The sequence below is a fragment of the Xyrauchen texanus genome, chromosome 37 (assembly GCF_025860055.1).
Source record: "Xyrauchen texanus isolate HMW12.3.18 chromosome 37, RBS_HiC_50CHRs, whole genome shotgun sequence".
NCBI lineage: Eukaryota > Metazoa > Chordata > Actinopteri > Cypriniformes > Catostomidae > Xyrauchen > Xyrauchen texanus.
In genome coordinates, this window is record NC_068312.1 from 4,386,833 (window position 1) to 4,412,017 (window position 25,185).

At 39.1% G+C, this 25,185-nt stretch overlaps 1 protein-coding gene across 1 annotated transcript in view; it reads right to left on the minus strand.

Moving 5' to 3' along the window:
- Nucleotides 1-25,185, minus strand: part of apeh (acylaminoacyl-peptide hydrolase) — a 159,994-nt gene that overhangs the window by 118,950 nt on the left and 15,859 nt on the right. Inside the window, exons 6-15 of the mRNA XM_052108107.1 lie at nt 21,470-21,561; nt 18,834-18,902; nt 18,583-18,720; nt 18,417-18,508; nt 8,436-8,476; nt 8,224-8,345; nt 7,769-7,829; nt 7,553-7,650; nt 5,372-5,423; nt 5,198-5,286 (exon numbers count right to left, since the gene is read on the minus strand). Coding sequence (XP_051964067.1) covers nt 5,198-5,286; nt 5,372-5,423; nt 7,553-7,650; nt 7,769-7,829; nt 8,224-8,345; nt 8,436-8,476; nt 18,417-18,508; nt 18,583-18,720; nt 18,834-18,902; nt 21,470-21,561 — 854 coding nt within the window. The remainder of the gene's footprint in view (nt 1-5,197; nt 5,287-5,371; nt 5,424-7,552; nt 7,651-7,768; nt 7,830-8,223; nt 8,346-8,435; nt 8,477-18,416; nt 18,509-18,582; nt 18,721-18,833; nt 18,903-21,469; nt 21,562-25,185) is intronic.

Here is a 25,185-nt window from a genome sequence, read left to right on the forward strand (position 1 = left end):
GAAGCATTTGAGACAGTCTAAATAGATGGAACTGTGGTGAATTATCCAAGAAGCGTGGAACAACCTATCTGTTAACAACCAAGAAAAACTGTGTCCAGGTGTACCTAGGAGAATTGTTGCTGTTTTAAATGCAAAGATGACCACGCCAAATATTGATTTAGCTTTTTTATGTTTACTGGACTTTGTATGACATTAAGTAATAAATAAAGACATCCTAACTATGAAACATTTTTCACAAGTGCCAAAAACTTTTGCACAGTACTGTACATATTTTCATTTGTATGCCCTGAGTGCAAAACAGGTGATTCAATAATATTTATTGTAAATAATAAATGTCCATAAACCTAGTATTTGGCAGCCATTAAATACATTGCACGTGGGATCTTCCTGTGTTTTGGGATAAAGTGGCATATTATACTTGGTAAGTGGACAAATACTTGGTTTATGGACACCTCACTCCCTCATGGACACACCGCTTGGGATGAAGTGGCGCAATATACTTGGTAAGTGGACAAATACGGTTTATGGATGGTCCCACCCCCTCCAGGACACACACTAGGGGTCCGGGGCCCCACAGGGAAGAAGTGGCATAATATACTTGGTAAGTGGACAAATACGGTTTATGGACGGCCCCACCCCCTCCCGGACACACCACCGGCATCAGCCAATCAGAGCCTGACACTGGGAGGCTCTTCCCCCAAATAGCAGGTAAGGGGACAAATACACAATCTGTGGAACATAGGGGGGTGTTTCCTAACCCACCCGGGTGTCCACCTAGAATGTATGTGAATGGAAAAAGCGCCCATTGCTATACACCTGCCGTGGGATGTGGTGTTGCCACCCTGTGGGTGAACGCTGAACTGCTTTTCGGGTGGGGCCTTTTCCACGGCTCCGTGGGGCGCAGCTGCTCAGGGATGCCTCCCATCGCCTCTGGTGGACCCCCAGGCTGGCACGGAAACATGGATGGCATCGGCAAAAATTGCCTAGGGGATGTTGTGCAGCCTCCACAATCCTGTTACCGTGGAGCTATAAAGTAGAATACCCGTTACATTCAGGTCTTATCCACTTCCCACCGTAAGCATGTGTACCAAGAGAAAGGACATTCATTGTTTTTTCCAAGCAACCACTGCGGCCTAAGAGCCGAATCCCCTGAACAAAAGTGTCAAGGTATCCATTTTCAAGTTCTATAATGACTTTGTGTTATTACCAAAGAACAGCAAAGGATTCTATTATGGTTAATGCTGTGCCTACCTATAACATGGAATGTTTGTCTTTGTGTGTGATGAATGTAGTTTTAGACTTAGCTAGAAGTTCTATGCCCAGATGTGCCTCAGTCTCTGCCCAGACGATAAAGCCTCTGTGAATTATGTGAACTGTATGGACTTAGTAAACATTGTTCTGCCCTTCAGTTAATCTAAAGATGCTGGACAACAACCAACTCTTCAGAACAAAGGGGTAATGTTGGGCCATCATAAAGCCTGACTGCGGCCTGTAGGATCACTCAAAGAATGATAACATGAAAACAGTGCTAAAATCAAACAAAGGGAGTCCAAACAGCCTACAGATCCCATCAAGCCTTACTAACTTTATACCTAGGTGTGAAATTCTGAAGGCTCAAACTCTCAACTCCCATTGGATGAAACACACTATAAAACACGTCCCTGAATCATGATGTCATCAAGAGCACAAAACCCCAGATATTCTTCTTAAGCTTCACTTACAGCGACAGTATTCACTGCATCTACAGTGGATATAAAAAGTCTACACACCTTTGTTAAAATGCCAGGTTATTGTGATGTAAAAGAATGAGACAAAGATAAATCATGTCAGAACTTTTTCCACCTTTAATGTGACCTATAACGTGAACAATTCAATTGATAAACAAACTGAAATCTTTCAGGGGGAAAAATAAAAAATAGAAAACTCACAATAACCTGGTTGCATATGTGTGCACACGCTTAAACTAATACATTGTTGAAGCAACTTTTGATTTTATTACTGCACTCAGTCTTTTTGGGTAGGAATCTATTAGCATGGCACATCTTGACGTGGCAACATTTGCCCACTCTTCTTTGCAAAAGTGCTCCAAATCTGTCAGATTGCGAGGACATCTCCTGTGCACAGCCCTCTTCAGATCACCCCACAGATGTTCAATTGGATTCAGGTCCAAAACGTTAATCTTCTTCTGGTGAAACAATGCTTTTGTGGATTTGGATGTGTGCTTTGGGTTGTTGTTGTGCTGAAAGGTGAACTTCCTCTTCAGCTTCAGCTTTCTAACAGACGCCTGAAGGTTTTGTGCAAAAATTGCCTGGTATTTGGAACCGTTCATAATTCCCTCCACCCTGAATAAGGCCCCGGTTCCAGCTGAAGAAAAACAGCCCCAAAGCATGATGCTGCCACCACCATGCTTCACTGTGGGTATGGTGTTCTTTGGGTGATGTGCATTGTTGTATTTGTGCCAAACATACCTTTTGGATTTATGGCCAAAAAGTTCAACCTTGGTTCATCAGACCGTAACACATTTTCCCACATTCTTTTGGGAGACTTGATGTTTGTTTTTGCAAACTTCAGCCGGGCTTGGATGTTTTTCTTTGTAAGAAAAGGCTTCCGCTTGCCACCCTACCCCATAGCCCATTCATATGAAGAATACGGGAGATGTTGTCACATGTAGCACACAGCCAGTACTTGCCAGAAATTCCCGTAGTTCCTTTAATGTTGCTGTAGGCCTCTTGGAAGCCTCCTTGACCAGTTTTCTTCTCGTCTTTTCGTCAATTTTGGAGGGACGTCCAGTTCTTGGTAATGTCTCTGTTATGCCATATTTTCTCCACTTGATTCTCCACTCATCTGTCTTCACTGTGTTCCATGGTATATCTAATACTACAGAAATTCTTTTGTAACCTTCTCCTGACTGATATCTTTCAACAATGAGATCCCTCTGATACTTTGGAAGCTCTCTGCGGACCATGGCTTTTGCTCTGAGATGTAACTAAGAAAATGTCAGGAAAATCCTACAAGATCAGCTGAACTTTATTTGCGATTAATCAGAGTCACTTTAAATGATGGCAGGTGTGTAATGACTTCTATTGAACATGAGTTTGAATGTGATTGGTTAATTCTGAACACAGCCACATCCCCAGTTATAAGAGGGTGTGTACACTTATGCAACCAGGTTATTGTAAGTTTTTTTTTTAATTAAGATTTTTCCCCACAAAGATTTCAGTTTGTTTTTCAAGTGAATTGTTCACATTATAGGTCACATTAAAAGTGGAAAAATTTCTGACATGATTTATCTTGGTCTCATTCTTTTACATCACAAAAGCCTGGCATTTTAACAGGGGTGTGTAGACTTTTTATATCCACTGTATTTGCAGCCTTGCTGCTCCCAGGTGTAGTCTTGCTGACCAAGGAAGTAACGTACATACCTGAACTTTGGCCATACAATCTGCAAAGGAGACTGCCGAGCAATCAGCATCTCATCCTTTTGCCAGCAGAAGTGAAGAAGTTTTCTCTTCCTTCTTCAACCGAGTCAACTTTGCTGATATCTCCGCCAACCCGCCGATAATCCGCCGCTGTATCGCTCGCCGTCAAAGCAAGGAAATGGCACACTGAGTTTATCCATTAAAGAAGCAACGACCACGGCGGATGGATTACAAGCCATTCACCGCATCTCTGAGAAATAAAAGTAATGGTTGCTGTCCCTCCCATGATCGCTAAACTCAGTTCTCTCTAAACTGCACACACACCTGACCCCTCACAAACATACCCGCACACACATTTGGCAAACAGATAACTTGGCGATAGAGCCCAGCTTTGTCCCAGCATTGTACCAGCAGAGACACGCGATAAATGGGCAGACACCATTAACCAGTCTCTCTGCCCAAATTAGCGGCCACATTCTCTGGCTGGAAATCTTGCATTATGTACTCTCCACGAGAGCCACGCCCACCATTTTCTGCACTCCTTCTCTCCTTTCACACACACACCTTTTCACACACACACCTACCTATGAGAGAAGGCTCATGTATTATAGGCTTATCTGTAACCATATCTAATCATGTTACTGTTTAGTTTGCAGTTGGATGTCAGAAGTTTATGGACTGCATTGTATTGATTATTAATTTAGATTACTGCAACAATAAATTTTGTTATACTTTAAAGTGAAGCGTTTTGGTATTGTTCTGCATGCACCTGTGCAATGGCTGTCAGGGGATGTCAGTGCTCGGATTCAAGCCTTCATTGTTTACCTTCTGAATGTCGATGTTCTCTGGATGTCAAATTTCCTAAGAGAACAATCCTATATTAGGCTGCTATTCTGTCTGGTTATTAGTCCCTGATTTCAGGGTGCCCCGGCAATATTATATCCTTATGAATATTCTATTGATTTTAATAATTGATAGTTATCTTTGATGATTGTTGATTTGAAGGATTAATAAACTAATGTTGATTCTAATCAATGCTCTATTGATTTTAATCATTAATAATTATCTTTGATGATTGTTGATTTGAAGGATAATGAGCTAATGTTGATTCTAATGTTCTATTGATTTTAATAATTAATAATTATATTTGATAATTGTTGATTTAAAGGATTAATAAGCTCATTTTGATTCTAATCAATGTTCTATTGATTGGAAAATTAATAATTATTTTCGATAATTATTAAGTATTGCTAATAACCAAACCCACTCCTGAATGAAGCCCAAACATATGACTGATACAATATTTAGCCCTTGTATTTAGTATGTATAATATTTAGTGTTTGCTCCATGTGTTACACTGGTAAAACACATTTCATTTGTTTATAAATTTACAAAATAGTAAATTTTCCTATTTAGCCCTTGTAAAACATGTTATTATTTGATTATAAGGCCATTTCTGCTTACTTGTGTATGATAAATAACTTTGGTATTGTGGTAGGTCACCACTTAATGTCCAGTGTACAAATCTGTGTCCTGAAGCAAAACCAGTAGACAACTACAGTTGCAACCAGTAATTTCACTGATCTTTGACATTCTTTTTTAATATTTAAACTGTTTACAGGTGAATAATAGTAGAGTGCAGAGGGGTATGGTTATTGGGGAGTGCTGTAGAGTATGATGGAGTATAGTGGAGTGCAATGGAGTATGATAGAGTATGATTGTATTAAATATCAAGAGTATTAACAACTGTTGATTATGGTGATGTGCGAGCTTAGTACCATGTCTGGAGGGCAGTTTGGTGAAGAGCAGCTGACCACCATCAGATCTCTGTGAACACTCAACAAACTCCAGCTTCCTTCCTGTAATTCTACAGCAATACACGCAGAGACATTAGACACATAGAGAAGGGCCAGGCGTTATATGAGAGGATTAAGAGAGTGTAGTCTACATACTAGAGGTGAGACTAGTGACTCCACCACTTGAGGTGTCAACAACCAAAAGTTCCTGTGAAACACACACAAAGACCAATTTTAACTCAAACTAGCAATCATTACAAATATTTACAAAAGCAAAGTTTAGATCCAGATAAGAAAAAGACTTGTATAGCAAAACAACAGAAATACTTGTTTTAGATTATACCATTCTTTAACATCCTGCTGTTATTTAAAGTATGGTATTTAAGTCATTTAAAATACATTCACAGCTTCTGTTTAGTGTGCCAGTGTGTTAATGGGTCATGCTGTCATGGGTTTCACTGATTTCAGGGAGTGATACACAAAATTACCAAACATTTTTGACCACAAAAATTTATTTTGACTTAAAAAAATAATAATAATAAAAAAATTGGGTTAAAATGAGGAATTACAATATAAGTGAAGTGGGGACAATTTTCTATTTAGTGTTTAATTAAAATACTCACTTTATAAAAAAATCGCTTACTGACCTTTTCTTTGTAAAGTTATAGCCAATTTGACAACTTTGTTGCCATGCCGATGTAATGTCAACTTACAAACCCTAAAATGACTAAAATTACAATTTAAACTACTTTACAGCTCAAGTAGTTAACAGAAGAATTAATGTAAGTGCTTTAATAAAATTATAAGCTTTGCATTTCTGACTTTAAACTCTCCAAATATTGCCCCCCCCCCCCCCCCCATTTATTTTAAGTGCCTCACTGCATCCCATATTTTTGCTTTGTTTTAAGAAAAGGAGGGACGTGGTATAAAGTTTGAGGTAATCAACTTTATACCACAAATGCTGTCGATTGCGCTTAACTTGAACCCAGAATACTCCTTTAAGGCTGATGTGATCAGTTACCTGGACTGATCACATGGACTGAGAAATGTGTAATATGGGTTGTGAAGCTGTTTCTTGTTAACTTGAGTCCAGGGTACCTAATTCCTTGTACAAACACATCTCTTAGCCACTTTCACACATGAATCTGGTATATTACAGTAAAATTGTTGGATTGCCTACACTAATAAATGTACCAAATCTGCCATTCGCACATTAGCACCAAAATGCCATTAAACACGGAGATATAGTGGGTCATTTTATCAGTCAGCTCAGATGAAGCGAAGTGCTTTTAGACTGGATTAAACTACACCACACTGAACAGAATCTAAAAATATTAGGTATCACAAACTTGCTAACTATGTAAATGGCTATAGACAAAAATTTGGCACACACTAAATGACTGGCTGTCAATCCGATCCGATCACAAACTCACATGGAAACATGCCCCCATTTTAGGAGATGCATGACAGATGTAAAAAAAACATGGATGTATGGAAGTGCTGCTGTTGATGCTGCTTCTTCTTTTCTGTTCCAAGTTTCAAAAGAAATGGGCAGAGCACATTTGGGTGTGGTCTAGATAGAAGACAGAGACTGTGAGGTGAGCTGGAGGTGAATGGTGTTATATGTTTATCTTCACTTTGAGCACTTGTTTGCCATCTCCATTCTTTCGTTGTCCAGTGTTGTGGTAGCTTGCAGTTGAGTTCTCACCATATGACTTCAGATTTGAGTTGTGGAGCAATTTCCTCTTTAATCAGCTCTAAAATATCAACAATTTTTTTATATCCTCAGATTAAATGAAATAATTTCACTATCTGACCAATTTATCTGACTCATCTTCAGTCAGCACATCCATGCACAAACCCTTAATCTTACGATTCAAAACCAAATCTTACGAATCCTTACTGAACTTATCATGTCATGTCACAACTTCTCATTCAGGGAATAGCCAGAGGTAAATTTACTGGTTATGTGTTCACAGATAATTGCAGTTAATTTTCTGATAAAAGGCTCTACGTGTGTAAGCGAATTCTAGGAAAGGATGTTGATATTGGTGTTGCCTCTAATAATGTCTATATTTAATATTACTGTAGAATCAAACATATAATATCAGCATCAGGACTGTATAGCGTGCAGCCTGATATGTGTCCCATTTAAAAGTCCACGTCTCAATGGGCCATCAAAGTTAACAACGCAAAAAGAAACCTATTATTTAGGTACAGTTAACAATGTCTTTTTCGTTTTAGTCTATGAGTGTATGTGCACGTATAAAAATATTACATGATCCAAAATATTTCCAGATGTGTCTGAATTACTGTTAATCTAGCATGATACGTTACCTTACTACTCCTCTGAGCGCTAGATATGAGAACTCGCTGACTGTCAGCCGACCAACAGCGATGAGGCAGCATTGAGCTGTAGATACCACAGAAGCCATCTGACACATGCACGCAAACATACACAATCAATTTTAACAGGCCACCGTTCTTCACCTTAAAAAAACAAATGTACTGCCTCTTTACAAATAATCAAAGAATAATAAAGCACACACATACCCTCTCTTGCTCTGTGCACCACATCAACCACGACACTCGTCTGCTTGGTGTACCAGTCATACTGCAACCAAAACCACAACAACACACAGACACAGCTATGTCTGAGTGATGGTACAAAAGGATAGATATCACAGTAATAAATATGCACACACAATACCTGTCAAAAGTTTGGACATACCTACTCATTCTTTATTAATACCATTTTACACATTTTAGAATAATAGTAAAGACATCAAATCTGGGATGGACGTTCTGGAATTATGCAGTGACCAAAATGAAAGACCAAATAAAAAGTTTCTACTTTTCTAGATTCCAGCTTTGGATTCTAAGGGCATACTCTGATGCATCTGCACAAGGTGTATCCTGTGCAAACAGTGCAAAAGGAGTTCCCATGTATGGTGGACAGTTGTTGGCTGCTCTTCTGCACCAATTCACACATACACCCAAATACAAACCATACAAAGGCGGCTGCACTGCTGATGTGGACCGAAGACGCTACACTCCAGATAAACAATCCGACAGAGGTCAGGACTGAGCCGAGGAGAGGAGACTGCGCTTGAGTCAGATGATAACTTCTCTGAGACACACAGAACACACAAACAGGTTATAAAGCTCATATTCTGGTCTGTTCAATGCAGGATTTGAGGTGGAGCATGTGACAGCTTACCACATTTACCACTTGCCAGATCCACATAAAACAAAGATGACCTGTACAAATGATACAGCTGTCAGCACACTGGATGATTTATGATAGCATTTATGAAACAGTCATTTAAAGGAATAGTTCAAGATAAAAATTCATCCCATAAGGTGGTCACACACCGGATGAGAAGCGCACGCCACATCGAGTCACAGCTAGGAGAGGACACTTCGATGCGATGCAGATGGCAGTCCAAAGTTGTGATATACACACAAACGTTATGAAGGATTCTGCATGTCTTCAAGAATGAAAGTGACATTGATGAGTTTTGCAGGTTAGTGTAAACTGGTATAACTGTGCAAACTAATGTTGACATTTACTATGCAATTTCTCTTTATGTAGCCTTGAATAGGTTTCATTCAATCAATCAAACCACAAAAAGACAGTTGTAACTGAAAATTGTGTAGGCTATATGAAAGATACTCACAACATATTATCCAGTAATGGATTAAGTCTATGTCCTTTGATGATGATTGAGTAAACTTTAATGGAAAACTATGCGAGTTGCACTCTGTGGTGCAGCAGAAATTTTAGCAGACTCCGGAGTCGTGGTTGGGAGAAGCCGACAGACACGAAAGATAATAAACGTGGCGGTAGAGTGCGTACATTCATAGAAACTATTGTTTCAAATTTTTGAACACACCATGTTGTGCACCAGACGAGTCCGGTGTGCGACCCCCTTTACTCACCCATGATCCATACCAGTAGGACTTACTTTCTGTCATGACTCACAAAAGCAGGTTTTTAAAAATAACATTTTTATCTGGGTGGCCGGCAAAAAGTTTCAAAGCAGGATAAACACTGCTTTTGTGTTTGTTGAAACAAATTTATTGACATTCCACTCGTGTTCGGTGCTTTATACATGCTATATATACTTCTCATTTGAAGCCTCTCTTTTGTGTAAGTGTGGTGTAACGTTTCATAGAATCACTCTGCTATATCCTACCATATCTCTGGAGCTTAAGTGCGTCAACCGAGCTTTCCTCGATATGTATGCTTCAGAGTTAGGATAGCTGAACTGCCTCTCATTTCCTCCAGAGACCAGAGCGGGACTGCTGTGTGCATTTTCAATTTCCCTTTTTGATTTGTAACTAGTAGTACCAAATACACATGCAATACAAATGATAATAAAAAATTCTAGAACAAATAGTTCTCCTAAATATGTATATCCACATTTGAGCTGTGAAATCTTTGTTTTCAAATTGTTAATACATTTCCAGGAGTGCTGGTTATTCATGTTAAAGACAATAAAGCTGCACTGGAACAATATGTATTGGGAAAATCTTGATTTTACTTTTATGTAAAAAAAAAAAAAAAAAAAAAAAAAAATTCTACTTTGGCAATAAAATCTCAATGCTCTACTGTCAAACAAACAAGTGATAGGAAGTACTGAAGCATTTTACTAATCAGAAATTAACATTTGAATCAGAATTAACATTCTGATTCAAAGTAATGTCCAGCATTATCCAATCACTGCTAAACATGTAAAAATAAAATTATACATTATACATTTTGAATCTACGTACTTATCACCATTGTCCCATGTCTGTCAAACATGTGGTCCAAACTGTTTGACAGACATCTGCAGCCTGAAACTGAACTTTAGGTCAGATTTAGAGTGAATGCACTTAGCGACATAGGAAATCTACAAGATACTCCCTAGTGTCCTTGCTACCTATTTAGTGAATGAACTAACATCCAGAGTGCTGTCTGACTGCACTTGTCTTAGAACAGTTCCAAATGCACCTTATTTTATTCCTAATGGCATATAAAGCCTTTGAAAGAAAAAAATTATAAATGTGAATAAGCACAGTAAATATGAAAAACTAGCACTATTGTCTAGCATAGTGTACATTGTGTTTAACAGCTCACAGTTTAGCAATAAATAGCTAAAATATATATATATATATATATATATATATATATATATATTTTATTTTTTTTTTTTTAAATGGCATATCGAATGGTACAAGAGACTCCACTGGGCACGTTTGCTGCGGTCCGATTCAGAGTGTGATTGTTCCCGGTGCCCCCCGCAGCGTTGGTCTGGTTTCACACTCACTTGATTCTATGGAACCCTGGTCCATTTGCATTCATTTTACGTCATCACAAACACGCATGGTGAACACAACGCGACTCATCATACTTGGATTTTTGGTGCCATTATGCACAGCAGAGTGAACGACAACTGCGTATATGTGCGCTTCATACCATAACTCATCAGATGTTCAGAGGAAGGCGGATTGCTGCTGCTTGCAAACTGCATTTTTTGAGGAGACAGCTAATTGCAAGGAATTTATCTGCATCTTTGTTTACTCTGCACGCTTACTCACGCTTGTGTCCAAGGTGAAGTTATCGCCACTGATATCTCCTATTATAACCTATATTTCTAACCTATAATAGGGGTGGCTGTGGCTCGGGTGGTAGAGCGGGTCGGCTGTTCGATTCCCGGCCCACATGCCATTGTGAATGCGCCCTTACACTTGGTTCGACTGCTTTTAGAATATAACACACATATTTGTTCATCATCTGAAACGCCCTGCGACTTATAGTCCAAAACGACTATAAGTCACATAATTTATACGTAACTGATGTCGGCTGGACACACATACCAAAACAGATGAAAACATCAGTCATAGAGATGGTAGAAGCATTTTGAAGTTGAAAATTCAGAATATTTTGTCTTTACGAAGTACTTTATGCCAGTGTCGCGTACGCAGCTACCTGTTGTTTAGCCGCAGGGGGATGCTCTCGGCGAGCAGGCGGGGCGCGCTTGTTTGGCGGCACCGTGGCAAGATGTGCCATCTGCTTCTTCACTTCCGAAAACTGCTGGGTGAAGTAGTCGACAGTGTCGCCGAAGAGGCCAAGCTGGGAGACGAGGGCGTTGAGAAAGCGTGCCTTGTCAACGTTGTGCATCTTGACCATGTTCAGCCAGAGGTGACGCTCCTGGACCACGAGGGTGGCCATTGCCCGCCCGAGTGCCTGCGCTGTTCCTGCAGCACATCGGGTCGGAACTACAAAGGTGCAGATCTTTGAGCACCTTGGCGTTGTGAACTTGCAGGAGAGCCATGGCATGCAGGGTGGAGGCAGCCTGTCCGGTGGCGCTGTAGACTTCCGAGGTCAGTGATGACGTGTTTCTACAGGCTCTGGAGGGGAGTATCGGGCGGTCCCGCCAGGTGGCGGCGTTCTCGGGAAACAAGTGGATCGCAACCGCTCTGTCCACCTGGTGGACATCAGTGTACAGTGCCACCCGCCATCCAGGGTAGTGAGAGCGGACGAGCGGAGGGGTCGATTCCGGGCAGTAAAAGGTGCCCTCCATGACCGCGTCAGCTTGACATGCACTTCAGGGAAGAACAGAACTGGGAGGTTCAGACTGGGCAAGCAGACCCGAAGGTGGCAGCCCAGACGAGTCATCAGCATCAGACGCCGCTGTGACGCTCTCCGATGCAGCGGCGATGTCGTCATCCAATTCCATGGGCTCAGAGGCGAGCCGCACTCATCCCGAGCTCGGACGGAAGCAAGCAAGCGTGCTGTGGGGCGGTTGGTTCGTGGGGATTTACCCGGTGAAACCAAGCCTGTCGTCATCCCCAAATCGTCTTCATCGCCAGCAGGGTCATCCTCAATCCCGTGGGAAGAAGAAACGACGCGGGGGGCGGCTGAAGTGGCTTTCTCTCATGAGAAAACAAAGCCGCAACTGCAATGTTGCCATGGCTATGTTCTCGCACTGAAAACATGAACCATTAATAAAACGCTGCCTGTGTGTGATCGCAGCCCAGGCACGTGAGGCAGCTTTTGTGACCGTCAGAAGTGGAGAGAAATCAACCGCATCCAGGAACTAAACAGAGGCAGAAAGACATCTTTAAAAAGACACGTCCTGAAAAGGACGTTCAACGCCTGCTGTGTATTGCTCTTTTATGAGTGGGAACTCAAACTCTTTTACAGAAAATAAACTCTTTTTAGGAGGAGAAACACTCTTTCAGACAATGAAAGTGCCGTCGAAGCACCCAGGGGTGTGGACTGCACAGCATGCAGAGAGAGAGAACGCCATCTGAAAACACGCCGTAGATCCAACAGCAGTGCTTATCGCCAGTAGTGGTGAGTGGAACAGTGGTGAACTCAGCTTGGTGTTGCACAACCGCTCAGCTCGGCTGCAAATTCTGTCTGCCAACTTGACATTGGGCTTTTCTCAGGTTCAGAGTTACGTTTGGTGTCCCAGGAAGACCCCCTTGTGTCACTTCATTCGACACAATGTCGAGTGAGTGACAGAAGGGGAACCATGTCTTCACTTAGCGCAAAGTTTAAACTCAGTTCCTGCATTTTACAGTTTACAGCAAGTGGTAATAAAGTTAATGTCCAAACTCTGAAAATATAGTGGAACATCAAATTATATCGCCAACAATCAGAGTTTTATATGAAATACAAATGTATGAGATTTGTGTTAAACTATCTATAGGTCATGGTTTACTTTTCAATTATTGTATTTATGGTCTAATTTGTATGGTCTAATTTTTAAGTCACTGCAAAATGGGCCGGTGGAAGAAGTTGGAGAGTAAAATGTTTGGAATTGATATGCTGTTTTTTGACCACTTCTTTATTTTTATTATATATTAATTTAGTTTGAAGTGTAATTTCAATTTAGACATATTTTTGGTTTATTTTTATGATTCAATAAATTAATTTATCAAAATCTACTGATAGAAGTGAAGTGTGTGCCGATAAAATCACTGTTAATACTAGCCATGATTTGTGTGTCAGTAGATGAAAATGATTAATAATACTTGCTTTCTCTGTAATTTAACGGAGCCTACATCCAAATTCTGAGGAGAATCACATTTTCCATGTGTATAAAAAGAGCATGTTACTATCATAGAAATATGCTCGACAATCATCAAGGATGCATTTTAAAGCACACAAGAATGTAATTTTAAATTCTTCTAATTCATTGCATACATTACAACCTACTTGCGTCTAGACTTAATAACATGAATACCATGGCCATGTCCACTGACTTTATGCTTACAACTTATGGCATAGTGTTGCCCTTAATGCAAGTGCTCTTAAAATAGGGTCCTACATCAATGATCGCAATAATTAAAGAGCTCATATTATGCTAATTTATAGGTTCATAATTTTCTTTCCGAGGGTCTACTAGAATAGGTTTGCATACTATAATTATTTTTCTCATACTGTACATTTCTTTCCCAGCTCTTCATACTCTGGCCAAAATGTTCTGATTTACCTCCTGTCTCTTTAAAGCTCCCCTTTCCGAAAAGCCCAGTATGCTCTGATTGGTCAGCTGGCATAGTCTGTTTTATTTTTTTTTTTTATTTTACCTTTATTTAACCAGGTTAATCGGTTGAGAACAGGTTCTCATTTGCAACTGCGACCTGGCCAAGATAAGGCGCAGGGTACAAGGCGACAAAGTTACACATGCCATACCAACATACAATTACACAGAAATTGTATAGAAAACATTCAGATTCAGTTAAAAAGTACTGGACAATATATAAGAATAGAAATTGAAAGACTTGATAGTTTAAAAAAAATGTAAAATGGCAGTGCAAAAGAAATAGCAGTCGGATAATAGTGCAGTCCAACATAGGTAAATTGATAATGTGCAAATAAATGCAGTGACAGCCATTTAGTTGAATATGTGCAAAAATACATAAGTCTTTGTTCGCAAAGAGCATCAACATCAACATGTACAGTGGTCCGTCAATAAATTTGACAGTAAAACTTTAAAAGTAGCGATCGAAACAGTGGATTCTAATTTGAGAGACTTTTGTAAAGTGTTCCAATCATTTGCAGCAGAAAATTTAAAAGAAGAGCGGCCAAGAGAGGTGCGGGCTTTCGTAGAGTCTAAAGAGATATATTTACTCGAACGCAGGTTAAATACAGGCACTGATATGGTTATTAAAGTACTTAGGTAAGATGGTGTTTTGCCTAGTGTGGACTTGTAAATTAATTGATACCAGTGATTTAGGTGCCGATTGTGTAACGAAGGCCATCCAACTAGTGAGTAAAGAGTGCAGTGGTGGGTATTATATGGGGCTTTAGTAATAAAGCGAATAGCACTGTGGTAAACAACGTCCAATTTCTTGAGTAAAGAATTAGAAGCAGTTCTGTAGACAACATCACTAAAGTCAAGCATTGGGATGATGGTCATTTTCACAAGGGCCTGTTTTGCAGGAAGAGTAAATGAAGCTTTATTTCGAAATAGAAACCCGATCCTGGACTTGATCTTTGACTGGAGATGGTTTATGTGGGTTTGAAAGGAAAGTGAGGGGTTGTGACTGGTCAATTGTGTAGAGCGTGTGTCAACAATGTAACGCACCTTACCATAACAGAGTTTTAGCTCCAGAGCCATCCTGAGCAGCTGTAAACAATACTGTAACTATGGTGAAAACAATACTGTAACAGTGGCATCGGTCTTTGCTGTATCAGTTCGATCAAGAGTCCGATAGTAAATGAAATAATGAAAGTTTGGTAGAACAAGCTGATCGACACGAACCAACTTTGCATGCATGACTTGAGCAGGACAATGGAAAGTTTTTATTTAGTAGCTTTCTTACAAGTACACTGCTGATTATTGTGAACCTAACAAAGCTTCAAGTAAAAGACTTGAAGTACATCTAAGTTAGTCATGGAATGGGTGTAGCTAAACATATGAATGGAGAACAGAGGCTTACTCCCGGATAGTGAGCAAGTTATCCGTGGACTACAGTGGGTAGCGGCCATTACATTACAGCTTGTAATTATATAATTATACAAGACTCTTGAGATCGACTATTTTGTTACACAGTTTTAGGTAAAACTCAGCCCACAGCTGAATAGTAAACCCTTACCAAAACAATAACATTATATAGCAATTTAGCCGAGCACTACAATGGATTGCAGATGTAAAATGAATGTTTGTAAAAATAAATCCATCTCCACAATTGATCACTATTCATGATAGGAAGAACGCCAAACAATCTGCTTAATTCTACACAATTGTAGGTAAAAGTGGGCCTGCAGCTGATTAGCAAATCTATTTCAAAACAATCACATTAGCTAGCAACCTTCAGCTGTGCACTGGATGTACACGTAGCTACAGCACAAAACTCTGCATTTGAACTCTTGGTAGCAGATACATTTACAAATAATCATACTTACAGGTTTATGATTCTGAAGCACCAGATTGTCCCAACAAAGTGGGAACTGCACCATCTTTCAGGGGCATCCGACATGAAAATTCGGAATTGGTTGTGGTTGCACTGCTGAAGAATAGTGTTAAAAATAAATTTGGACCACTGATACTATAGTATATTTTTCAATATTCTAGTATGTTTTTATATAAAGTACTTATATTAACATTTAACATTTAACATTTATGCATTTGGCAGACGCTTTTATCCAAAGCGACTTACAGTGCACTTATTACAGAGACAATCCCCCCGGAGCAACCTGGAGTTAAGGGCCTTGCTCAAGGGCCCAACAGTGGCAATCTTAGTGGTGCTGGGGCTTGAACCCCCAACCTTCTGGTCAGTAACCCTGAGCCTCAACCACTGAGCCACCACTGCCCTCAACTTATATGAGTTTCCTGGCCTTTGTGTGACCCAGGAGAGAGAATATGAGGTTACTAAAAGCGTTGATGCTGCAGAGGCCACAAAGAGCACCCAGCTGTAACAAAATAATGAGGCTAAGGACCTTGAAGATAGACTAAAGCCAAGTTTCTACCAGTAAAAAGATATCAAAAGGCTCTGTGAGATAATGGTTGCAAATAGTATCAATTGGTTACAAAAATAACGAATGGGCACAGAAATGAGGTAATGCCAGATAACAAACTGTATAGACGAGGAGGTTTTGGACTTAGAGAGTCAGAACGGACAGCTGACCGGTCTCATGTTTGTTGGTGTTCAATAAACTACAACTTTGGCATCTGGAACTCAAGACTCCGAGAGTTTTCTTACAACTTAAGAGAGATTCATCGCGATTTTCCACGACAACACTTCAATTTGTCTTCCTTTGGAAGTCCAAACAAGAGGTTTTGCTTTCGCAGTAAAGAAAACAGTGTATCCTTGACATGGGGACAACACTAACCCAACTCATCCTGGCCTATGCTTTAACTCCGTATGTTTGAGGGTGGGTCAAAGTAGCCCTGATGCAGGCATTATGCAAATGTGTTACATTGTGACGTAGAAACTTTACAGAAGAAATGGCTGGACTACAATCCAGCCGTTTCAGGTAGTTCTTGAGCAGTGTCGTCTGTGGGAGAAAATAACTGCCTTTTGCGTGGACTTTGTGCTTTGTAACATAGCAGAGCTTTTACTTGCACAAAAAGCTATGTTACACAATAAAGTTAAAATCACAAAAAGCATATTAGGGCCTCTTTAATACACTGCCAAGAGGGATGCAAATATCCACAGTTGCTAAAGTTAATGAATGAATAGAATACAACAGGCATATAGTTTAACACACAGACTAAAAGCTTTTTATTTGTGAACAGCATAGAGTTACAGATGTTATAAACAGATGTGGCTTACTTGTTGTGTTTCTTTCATGGAACATAAAAAGAAAATGAGAATCTGTTACACATTTAAAACAAGCTCAAAAACACATAAGATATGTGTAGTTTCAGAGGTACTGTAATCTTCACGGAGCACGTTTGACATCTGGATCACTCAAAAGGAAGTCTGGCGGCTGCTCCCGGGTCCTAGTGCCTGACGTATGCAATATTTTAACAGTGCGATTAATACAGAGATGTGACTTATGTGGGTTTTTTCTCTCTCTCAACAACACGATTTTGACCCGGTGCGACTTATAGTTAGGTGCGACTTTACTTCCTGTTGCATTTCCCCTCTAGGACTATATCATTACTCCACTGACAGTAACACTGTGTCCTAACCACACGTGATGTGGCGCAGCGTCACGTGATAAAAGGTATCTTCTCCATATTAGTCTTTGGGTTAATATGCAATTAATATTAATATGGAGTTTTTGTCTCCATAAAATTATTCTAATTGCAGTATATTAAAGTCGGCATCTCACTAGCCCGGATCACAACAATTTGATTTTGTCCGAGGGTGTCAAACACCTACCGAATGTTGTCAGGTCTGGATTGGTAATCTGGTATACCGGGCATTTTCCTGGTGGGCCGACACACTTTGGGGACAATCAGGGGCGGACTGGACATGAAACGGGCCACGATAAGCTGAAATGAGCTGCAGCGTTATGCAGAACGGGCCACAAAATGGCGCCGCAATATGCTGAAGGGGGCAGCGATATGCTCAACAACTAAAAGAACAACTTTTGGCCCAGTTTCTATGTAAAATCCTGGGCCGATTTCTCTTCCCAGTCCACCCCTGAATGTTGCGCTTGAGGTCTCGCTCTCTTCAGTGGACAGACCGATTGCGCGTTGCTGAAATCGAATCGCGTCTGGTTAGCACAAGGTGTTAGGGTTGGGATTTGGGGGTAGAGTTAATAAAATATACATTCCTTTTTTCTTGTATTCATAATTTACAAACAACTCTTTGTAACTCACTTTTGGCACCCTAGGGCTCACATGTGCTCATATGTTCAAAAACACACCCCATTTCACCCACTGGAGGCAGTGGTTCAAATTTTGGAAAAGCACAGACAGATATTAGCTGAACAACTTTCGACCTACTGTTGCTGAATTCACAATGAGATCAGTCTGATTCATCATATGGCAGTAGAACGCTTGGAATAAAGTGCATTAGTCGCATCTGCCACATTTATTATGCCTTTGTTATTTTTGGAGCTTGGCAGCCCGTGATCACATTGAGCCTTTATTGTATAAAAAGTGTTCCACAAAAGAAAGTCATAGGGGTTAGAAAGGTGAGGTAGAGTACAAGATGACATTTTCAGTGAACTATTCCTTTAAGCAACAAAAAGACCTACAGATTTCACGTGGTTATTTCATTTAGCTAGATATATTACACTAACCTTCTGTTAGGACAGTATTTCAGCCCCAGTCGGAACGGCTCATGCCACCAGCCTAAGAACACCAGACCTGTGTCACTGGGTGCCCAGAACGCCTGTAGACAAGAGTTTTAGTATTGTGATTTGTATCATTTACCTCACAGAACATATTTGACACTTCCAAACACACCTGTCCAGGTGAAATGTTGGTGGGTATTCCTTCCAGCACAGTGATGTTACTGCCCTCAATGTCCAGCACACACAGCACTGGGCTACTTTTATTAACAAGAGCTTCACCCCAGTCTTCATAAAACTCAAACTGATGCCCCTAGCACAGACACAAACACACCAGCAGTCATTCCCATCCCCTATCATCATCAAACAGAGATACATGGCACACTAATGTAGGAGCAGATGGCATACATAAAGTCATGCTTTTACCTTGATTGTTTCCTCCTTGTCTGTCTTGATGGCCTCCTCTTCAGCAGTCAGTAAAGTCTCAGAACCCTGCTGTATAAGGCCACATGACATCACATGAAGAACATCTAAAAGTGCTCCCTGGGCAATTTTTTATCTGTCTACAGATCATTACAATCCCTGGTGTTGCACTGACTTGATCATCCCAATAATGTATAAATTGTATTGCATTTGCAACTAATTTAAGAGCTGGCCTTGGCAAGATGCGATCTATATTTCTGCTGTTACTCTACTTTTTGTTTGCTGAGGTGAAACACCATGATCATAAACTTGGCAAACATTAATTATTTAGCTTGTAACATTTTCAAATGTCTTTGCTGCAGTTTACAAAATCTAACTGGAATTCCTCTTTTTCAAACGTACTGTTTAAACGTTTGCAGGTTCTGTTTGACTCGTTCTCATTGCCTGTTAACATAATGTGTTTGTATGTATTAAAGCATCACTTTATTATAACTGGTAATTATATATTAAATTCTTCTGATCATGTAAAAGGTTTATCTTCAGTTGCATGTAAAGATTTTACACAACGGACAAACACCGTCTGATTTTAAGACAAGGTCTGGGCTTGGCTTCATTCATTTGAATGCACGTAGTCTTTTACTAGAAATGGATATGGTTCGAATTTGGGTGCAGACAACCGACACTGATGTTATATTAATTTCTGAAACACTGTTGAATACATTTATGCTAAAAATAAGTATCCTACCAAAGTTTGAAAGCGAAATCTGTTTCATAACAGTTTGAATTACTTTTGTTAAAAGTTACAGTTTCGAAGGAATGTAGTCTGTCTGTTTTAGGTTGTTACAGACCCCCTTCAGTTGTTAAGGTGTCTTTGATCTCTACCACTAATGCATTTTCTAAACTTCCTCAAGGTGAAACATTAATTGTTAGAGACCTGAATTGGGATTGGCTCACCTTAGCATCAGATGAATTTAAAGCTTTATGTAATACGATGAATTTCACACAAATCATTACCTATCCAACACATCCAAATTCTAAAGGCCCTGTAAAATAAACCCTTATAGGTTTATCTTGACAAACACCCCACACAAGCATACTCTTACAGGTCTTTTTCAAAGGATCTGAGTGACCATTGTATTATAGCTACTGGATACTGGTGTCACAAAAATGAAGCCTCGTTTTATATTTAAATGTAACACTAAAAAATTAAAAGACCAGGGTCTTCTTAATGATCTGCCCTCAGTTGAATAGAGAAATATCTCTTTGATACTAGATGTTGAATTAGCAGTTATTTTCAAAATTTGTTCATGGGGTCTTGGACGAACATGCTTCTTTTAGAAAATTTTGAGTTATAAAAGGGATAACCCATGGTTCTCAGGGGAGCTTTCAATCTTATTCATGAAAGGAATACTTTATGGGCTAGGGCAAGGAAATTAAAGTCTGAAGTACTCTGGGCAGCTGGAGACGCCAGTTCGAGAGAGACGCACGTGGCCGCGTTGCATGCGTGTCTGTGTCCTTATGTTTTATGTTGATTTAAGTTCCTCTATGCATTAAAAGTTTATGTTGATTGTTCAGTCGGATCCCGCCTCCTCTTTGCCTAACCTTTAACGGTTACAATACCTGTCTAGCAAAACCGTATCACAGTTTGAATCCGGTTTTAGGAATCACAGCACAATTGCAGCAGCTACAAAAGGTAGATGGATATAATTCAGGCTCTTGATAAAAAGCAGCCTTGCTTCACAATGTTTATGAATTTATCCAAGGCTTTTTATAAGGTAGGCCATGGCATTATGAAACAAAGATCAATTCATATTGGGCTGTCTGACCTTGCAGTCGCAAGGTTTGCTAATTATCTTGGGGAGCAGACAAAGTGTGTTCAATCAGATTGTTTATTTTCTAATGTCTTATCAGTCCATAAGGGAGTACCACAAGAATGTTGGTTCCCTTATATTTTGTTTTATTAATATTAATTATATTAATGATTTGGGCTACAATGTTCATGATGCAAATCATCACATTTATGCTGAGGAAACTGTAGTTTATTGTTGTGCTTCTAAATTGAAAGTTGCCTTGGATAATTTACAAGTAGCTTTTAGAATATAACAAACCCAACTCCAACTTTTAAAACTAGTTTTAAATCCATAGAAATCAAAATAAATTATCTGTAGTACAGCATGTCAAAAATACCTTGGAATGACCAAGGTTAATTCTCTATTAAAACTGAGTTGAGTTTGTGTCTACCTTTAAATATTTGGGCATTCTACTTATGACAGTCTGTTTTTTAAATTGCATATTTATAATTCGGTTAAGAAACTGCGATTTAGGTTGGGTATCTATTTTAAGAATAAATCATGTTTTTCAGATGTTGTCAGAAAGAAATGTGTTGCTGCTACTTTTCTCCCTGTTCTTGACTATGGCAACATTTTGTAAAGGAATGCTAGTTCTTCATTGTATATGCTTGATGCAATTTACCATGGTGTGTTAAAATGTATTACTGTATGTGGAGGTTAAAGTCATCATTGTATCTTGTATGCAGAAGTTGAATGGCCTTCTCTGTTTGTACATAGGCTCTCTCATTGGTACACCTTTATTTATAAAGCATTAATTGGTTGGTTGAAATTACTCTTTGTTCAAATTACCTTGAAGTAAGACTCAGTCTTGGGTCGTTTCTTCTCAGCAACATATAGAAGGTGAGTCTCAGAATAAGACCAAACCAGACAGCCAAACTGATCTGAAAACAGGCAACACAAGAGTCCTGATTATTATTATAACAAATGTCTAATTGAGACCAGATCCTGACCACTCTGAGAGATTTTACAGTTACAGTACCAGTTACAAATATAGAAAGCAATCATGAGAGGCTGGACTTCAGTGATTTTACCACAAGGAAGGTGTGTTTACAGGCATGAATTATTAATGGTAATAATCCAACCTTCCATTAAATAATATAGGGTGCGTCTCAATCGGATCCCTAGCTCCATATGTTATGAATGAAACCGTATATCCTGCACACCAGTGGCATCTCAGGGTCATTATTTAGTGTGGGGCACAAACAATCACTTAAAAATCAATTGTGTGACCAATCTTTAAAACACTGATGAATAATTCTAAGTTTTGCCCATTATTTTGAGAGATAAAAAAGAAACAAGAAAAACATTTTAACCTGTGCATCAGTTTTGACTTTATTCTTTGGCCCTCATATTCCCAATGTGCATGTGTAAAATGCGTATTAACTGGCACCGTCATCATTTACACCTGGTAATAAGGTCCCTTTTGTGTTTGGATTTTGAGTAGAAGGTATCTGATTTCATTTCTGTGAAATTAGATGTGAAATAATTTTTTTTACCGTGAAATCAATTTGTTTTCTAGCACAACCTTTGAACATGATGCCACACAAACATCCCTTATTTAATCTCAGCACAAAATAACACTAAAATGTACATATCCACCTCAAAAAGCTCATGTGACCTTGAAAGTAAACCACAAACTCAAATGATAAAACAGACTTCCAATATTTATCAGTCATTGTAATCGAATACAAATCAATGCATCAACAACACAACACCTCAAAGCAATGGCATACAACTCATTGAAATAAGTGGTGCACTGTAACTAATCCAACCAGCAGCAAATTAGAATAAAATTAGCTTTTAAAACTTACCAATGAAGTTAAAAGTAATTTTCAATTAAATTTAAATTTCTTTATTGGCATGACTGTATGTTACAATGTTACACATTTTTAATCAAATCAAACATGTGTATAACATTAATCAACAAATTTAAAAAGTGGATATTTAGAACAGTAATCAACAAACAAATGCATTGTATGTAAATATTTTAAATCACATTTAACTTATATACATTAATATACAGTAAATATAGAAATAATATATGAACTAATGTATACATTTAAGTGAAAAGGTTTGGTTTAGTGGCTCAGAGTTCTTTCTCTCAGGTTATGGCAGAGTGTGACATATTTAGCAGCTGTAGGGGCCATGTGTTCTTTCTCTCCTAATATGACTTGAATTTGTTCAATTTCAGGTAGTTCACATATTTCAGGTATAGATTCACAGCATTTTGTGAAGAATGTGTTTCTATTTAATTTTATATTTTCCACAGTGGAGGAAAAAGTGCAACTCTGTTTCAACCTCTCCATTCTGGCAGTGAACACATGTCCTGTTTTCCCTGGGGAGCAAAGACATTTTAAGTCTCCCTCTTTATATGGCAAGGTTATGATCACTCAGCCTGTATTTGGTCAGGATGTGCCTCTGTTTTACATCTCTGATGGTGGACAGATAAACTGGCAATTCATATTTTCTTTTTAGACCTCTATAGCATTGTAATTTGTGTTGTGATTTAGTTTCATTCTCCCAATGTTCCAAATAAGTATTTGTATTCTGCTTTATGATTTGGATGAATTTTATATGTTTTATTTCAGGATTACTGGTCTGTAACTGGTTTGAGCTGGTGAGTTTAAAGACCAGCTGGCTGAGAGGACTGGTTTTCGGGTTCAGTTCATGGTCTAAAAATGCTTCATGGTGGAGTGTTTGATGGGGGCTTGATTTAAGGTGTTTCCAAAATTGTATAGATCACTTTTGAATGTGTAAAATTAATGGGTATCTGCCTAGTTTGGCTCGGCATGCATTATTTGGTGTTTTCTTTTGGATTCTTAAAAAGGGTCTCAACAGGGTGTTTATCCCATTTAGAGAAGTTGTGATAACAGAGGGGTCCCCAGATCTCACTTACATACAGGGCAACGTGTAAAATGACACTGTCAAATATTATGCTCCAGGTTTTGATTGGAATTTCTATGTTATGAATTTTTTTTAATGGCATAGAATGCTTTCCTTGCTTTCTCCTTTAGCATGTTAACAGCCAGACCAAAGCCACCTGACACACTCATTTTTAGTCCAAGATAGTTGTAATTTAGTGGGTGTTCTAGGGTGGTGTTTCTTAGTGTGAAAATATATTTTCTACCTTGAAGTCTGGCTTTCTTTTGAAAAATCATTATTTTAGTTTTAATAGTATTGACTGCCAGGGCCCAGTTGTGGCAGTACTGCTGGAGCAGGTCTAGGTGCTGCTGTAGACCCTCAGCTGTGGGTGACAGCAGCACCAGATCATCTGCATACAGGAGAAACTTCACTTCTGTGTTATTTAGGGTGAGGCCAGGACCTGCAGTTGTTCCAGTGTTGTTGCCAATTCATTGATGTAAATGTTAAAAAGAGTGGGACTTAAACTGCAGCCCTGTCTCACCCCACGGTCATGAGTGAAGTATTCAGTTCTTTTGTTGCCAAGTTTTATAGCACTCTTTTTCTTCAAATAAATTGATTTAATGATATCATACACTTTACCACCTTTTTTATAATTTAAGGCCGAATGCCTTTTTAAAATCAGCGAACATGCAAAAATTATAGATTTCTGTGTTTGGTGTATGTAGTGTATAGATATGGTCTGTTGTGTGGAAGTTTGTTAGAAAGCCAATCTGGTTTTTACACAGGAAATTGTGCTCTATAAGGAAGGCCTCTATTCGGGTGTTTAGAACACAGCAGGAGACCTTCCCCAGGTTACTGCTGAAACAGATGCCCCGGTAATTTTTGGGGTCAGATTTGTCTCTGTTTTACAAATAGGGGAAATTAATTTGTAAAATAAGTTTGTAAAATAAGGTTGCATAACTTAAGTAAAGCAATTTGTAAGTCAGGTGAGCTTTTTTTGAGCATTTCTGTTCTAATTAAGTCAGGGCCACATGCTTTGCTATTTTTTAAGTGTATGTGTCAGTTCTTTTAACGTGAGGTTGTTGGGATGATAGTATAGTTGATTGGAGTTCTTTATAAAGAGTTCTTTCCAGATATGGCTGTTTGATATAGGTATGTCCTGATTTTTGATTGTATTTAATAGTTGACTACAGTACGCAGGTCTACAATGCACTCACAGCTTGGCATACATTAGATCAAAGCTTTTGTTTGGCTCAGGGGCAAAGGCTAACTAGCGCATGATGTTCTCCAGATCTCCGTTGAGTAATATTGAGGATGAACGGCTAGCCCCACTCATAGCAAATGAGAATTATTAAATGGCTTTTACGATACAGACTTAATATCAATAACATTTCTCAAAAAAAAAAATCTACTTTTTTTCCTGTATAATGAACAAAAAACAAGTTTAAGAAGTGGAAAATATATTACTACTTCAAATAAATTTAGGGTGATGCCAAACACCTCTAGCAGGGCTTAGCCCCTCACACATGCGCATTCAAGCGCAGTTCTTAATAATCAGCAATATCTTCTTGGTTACTGATGTAACCTTCAGAATATGACACTATCGTTAATTTTCGTTGAAGATATTGAAATGTACAGTGTTA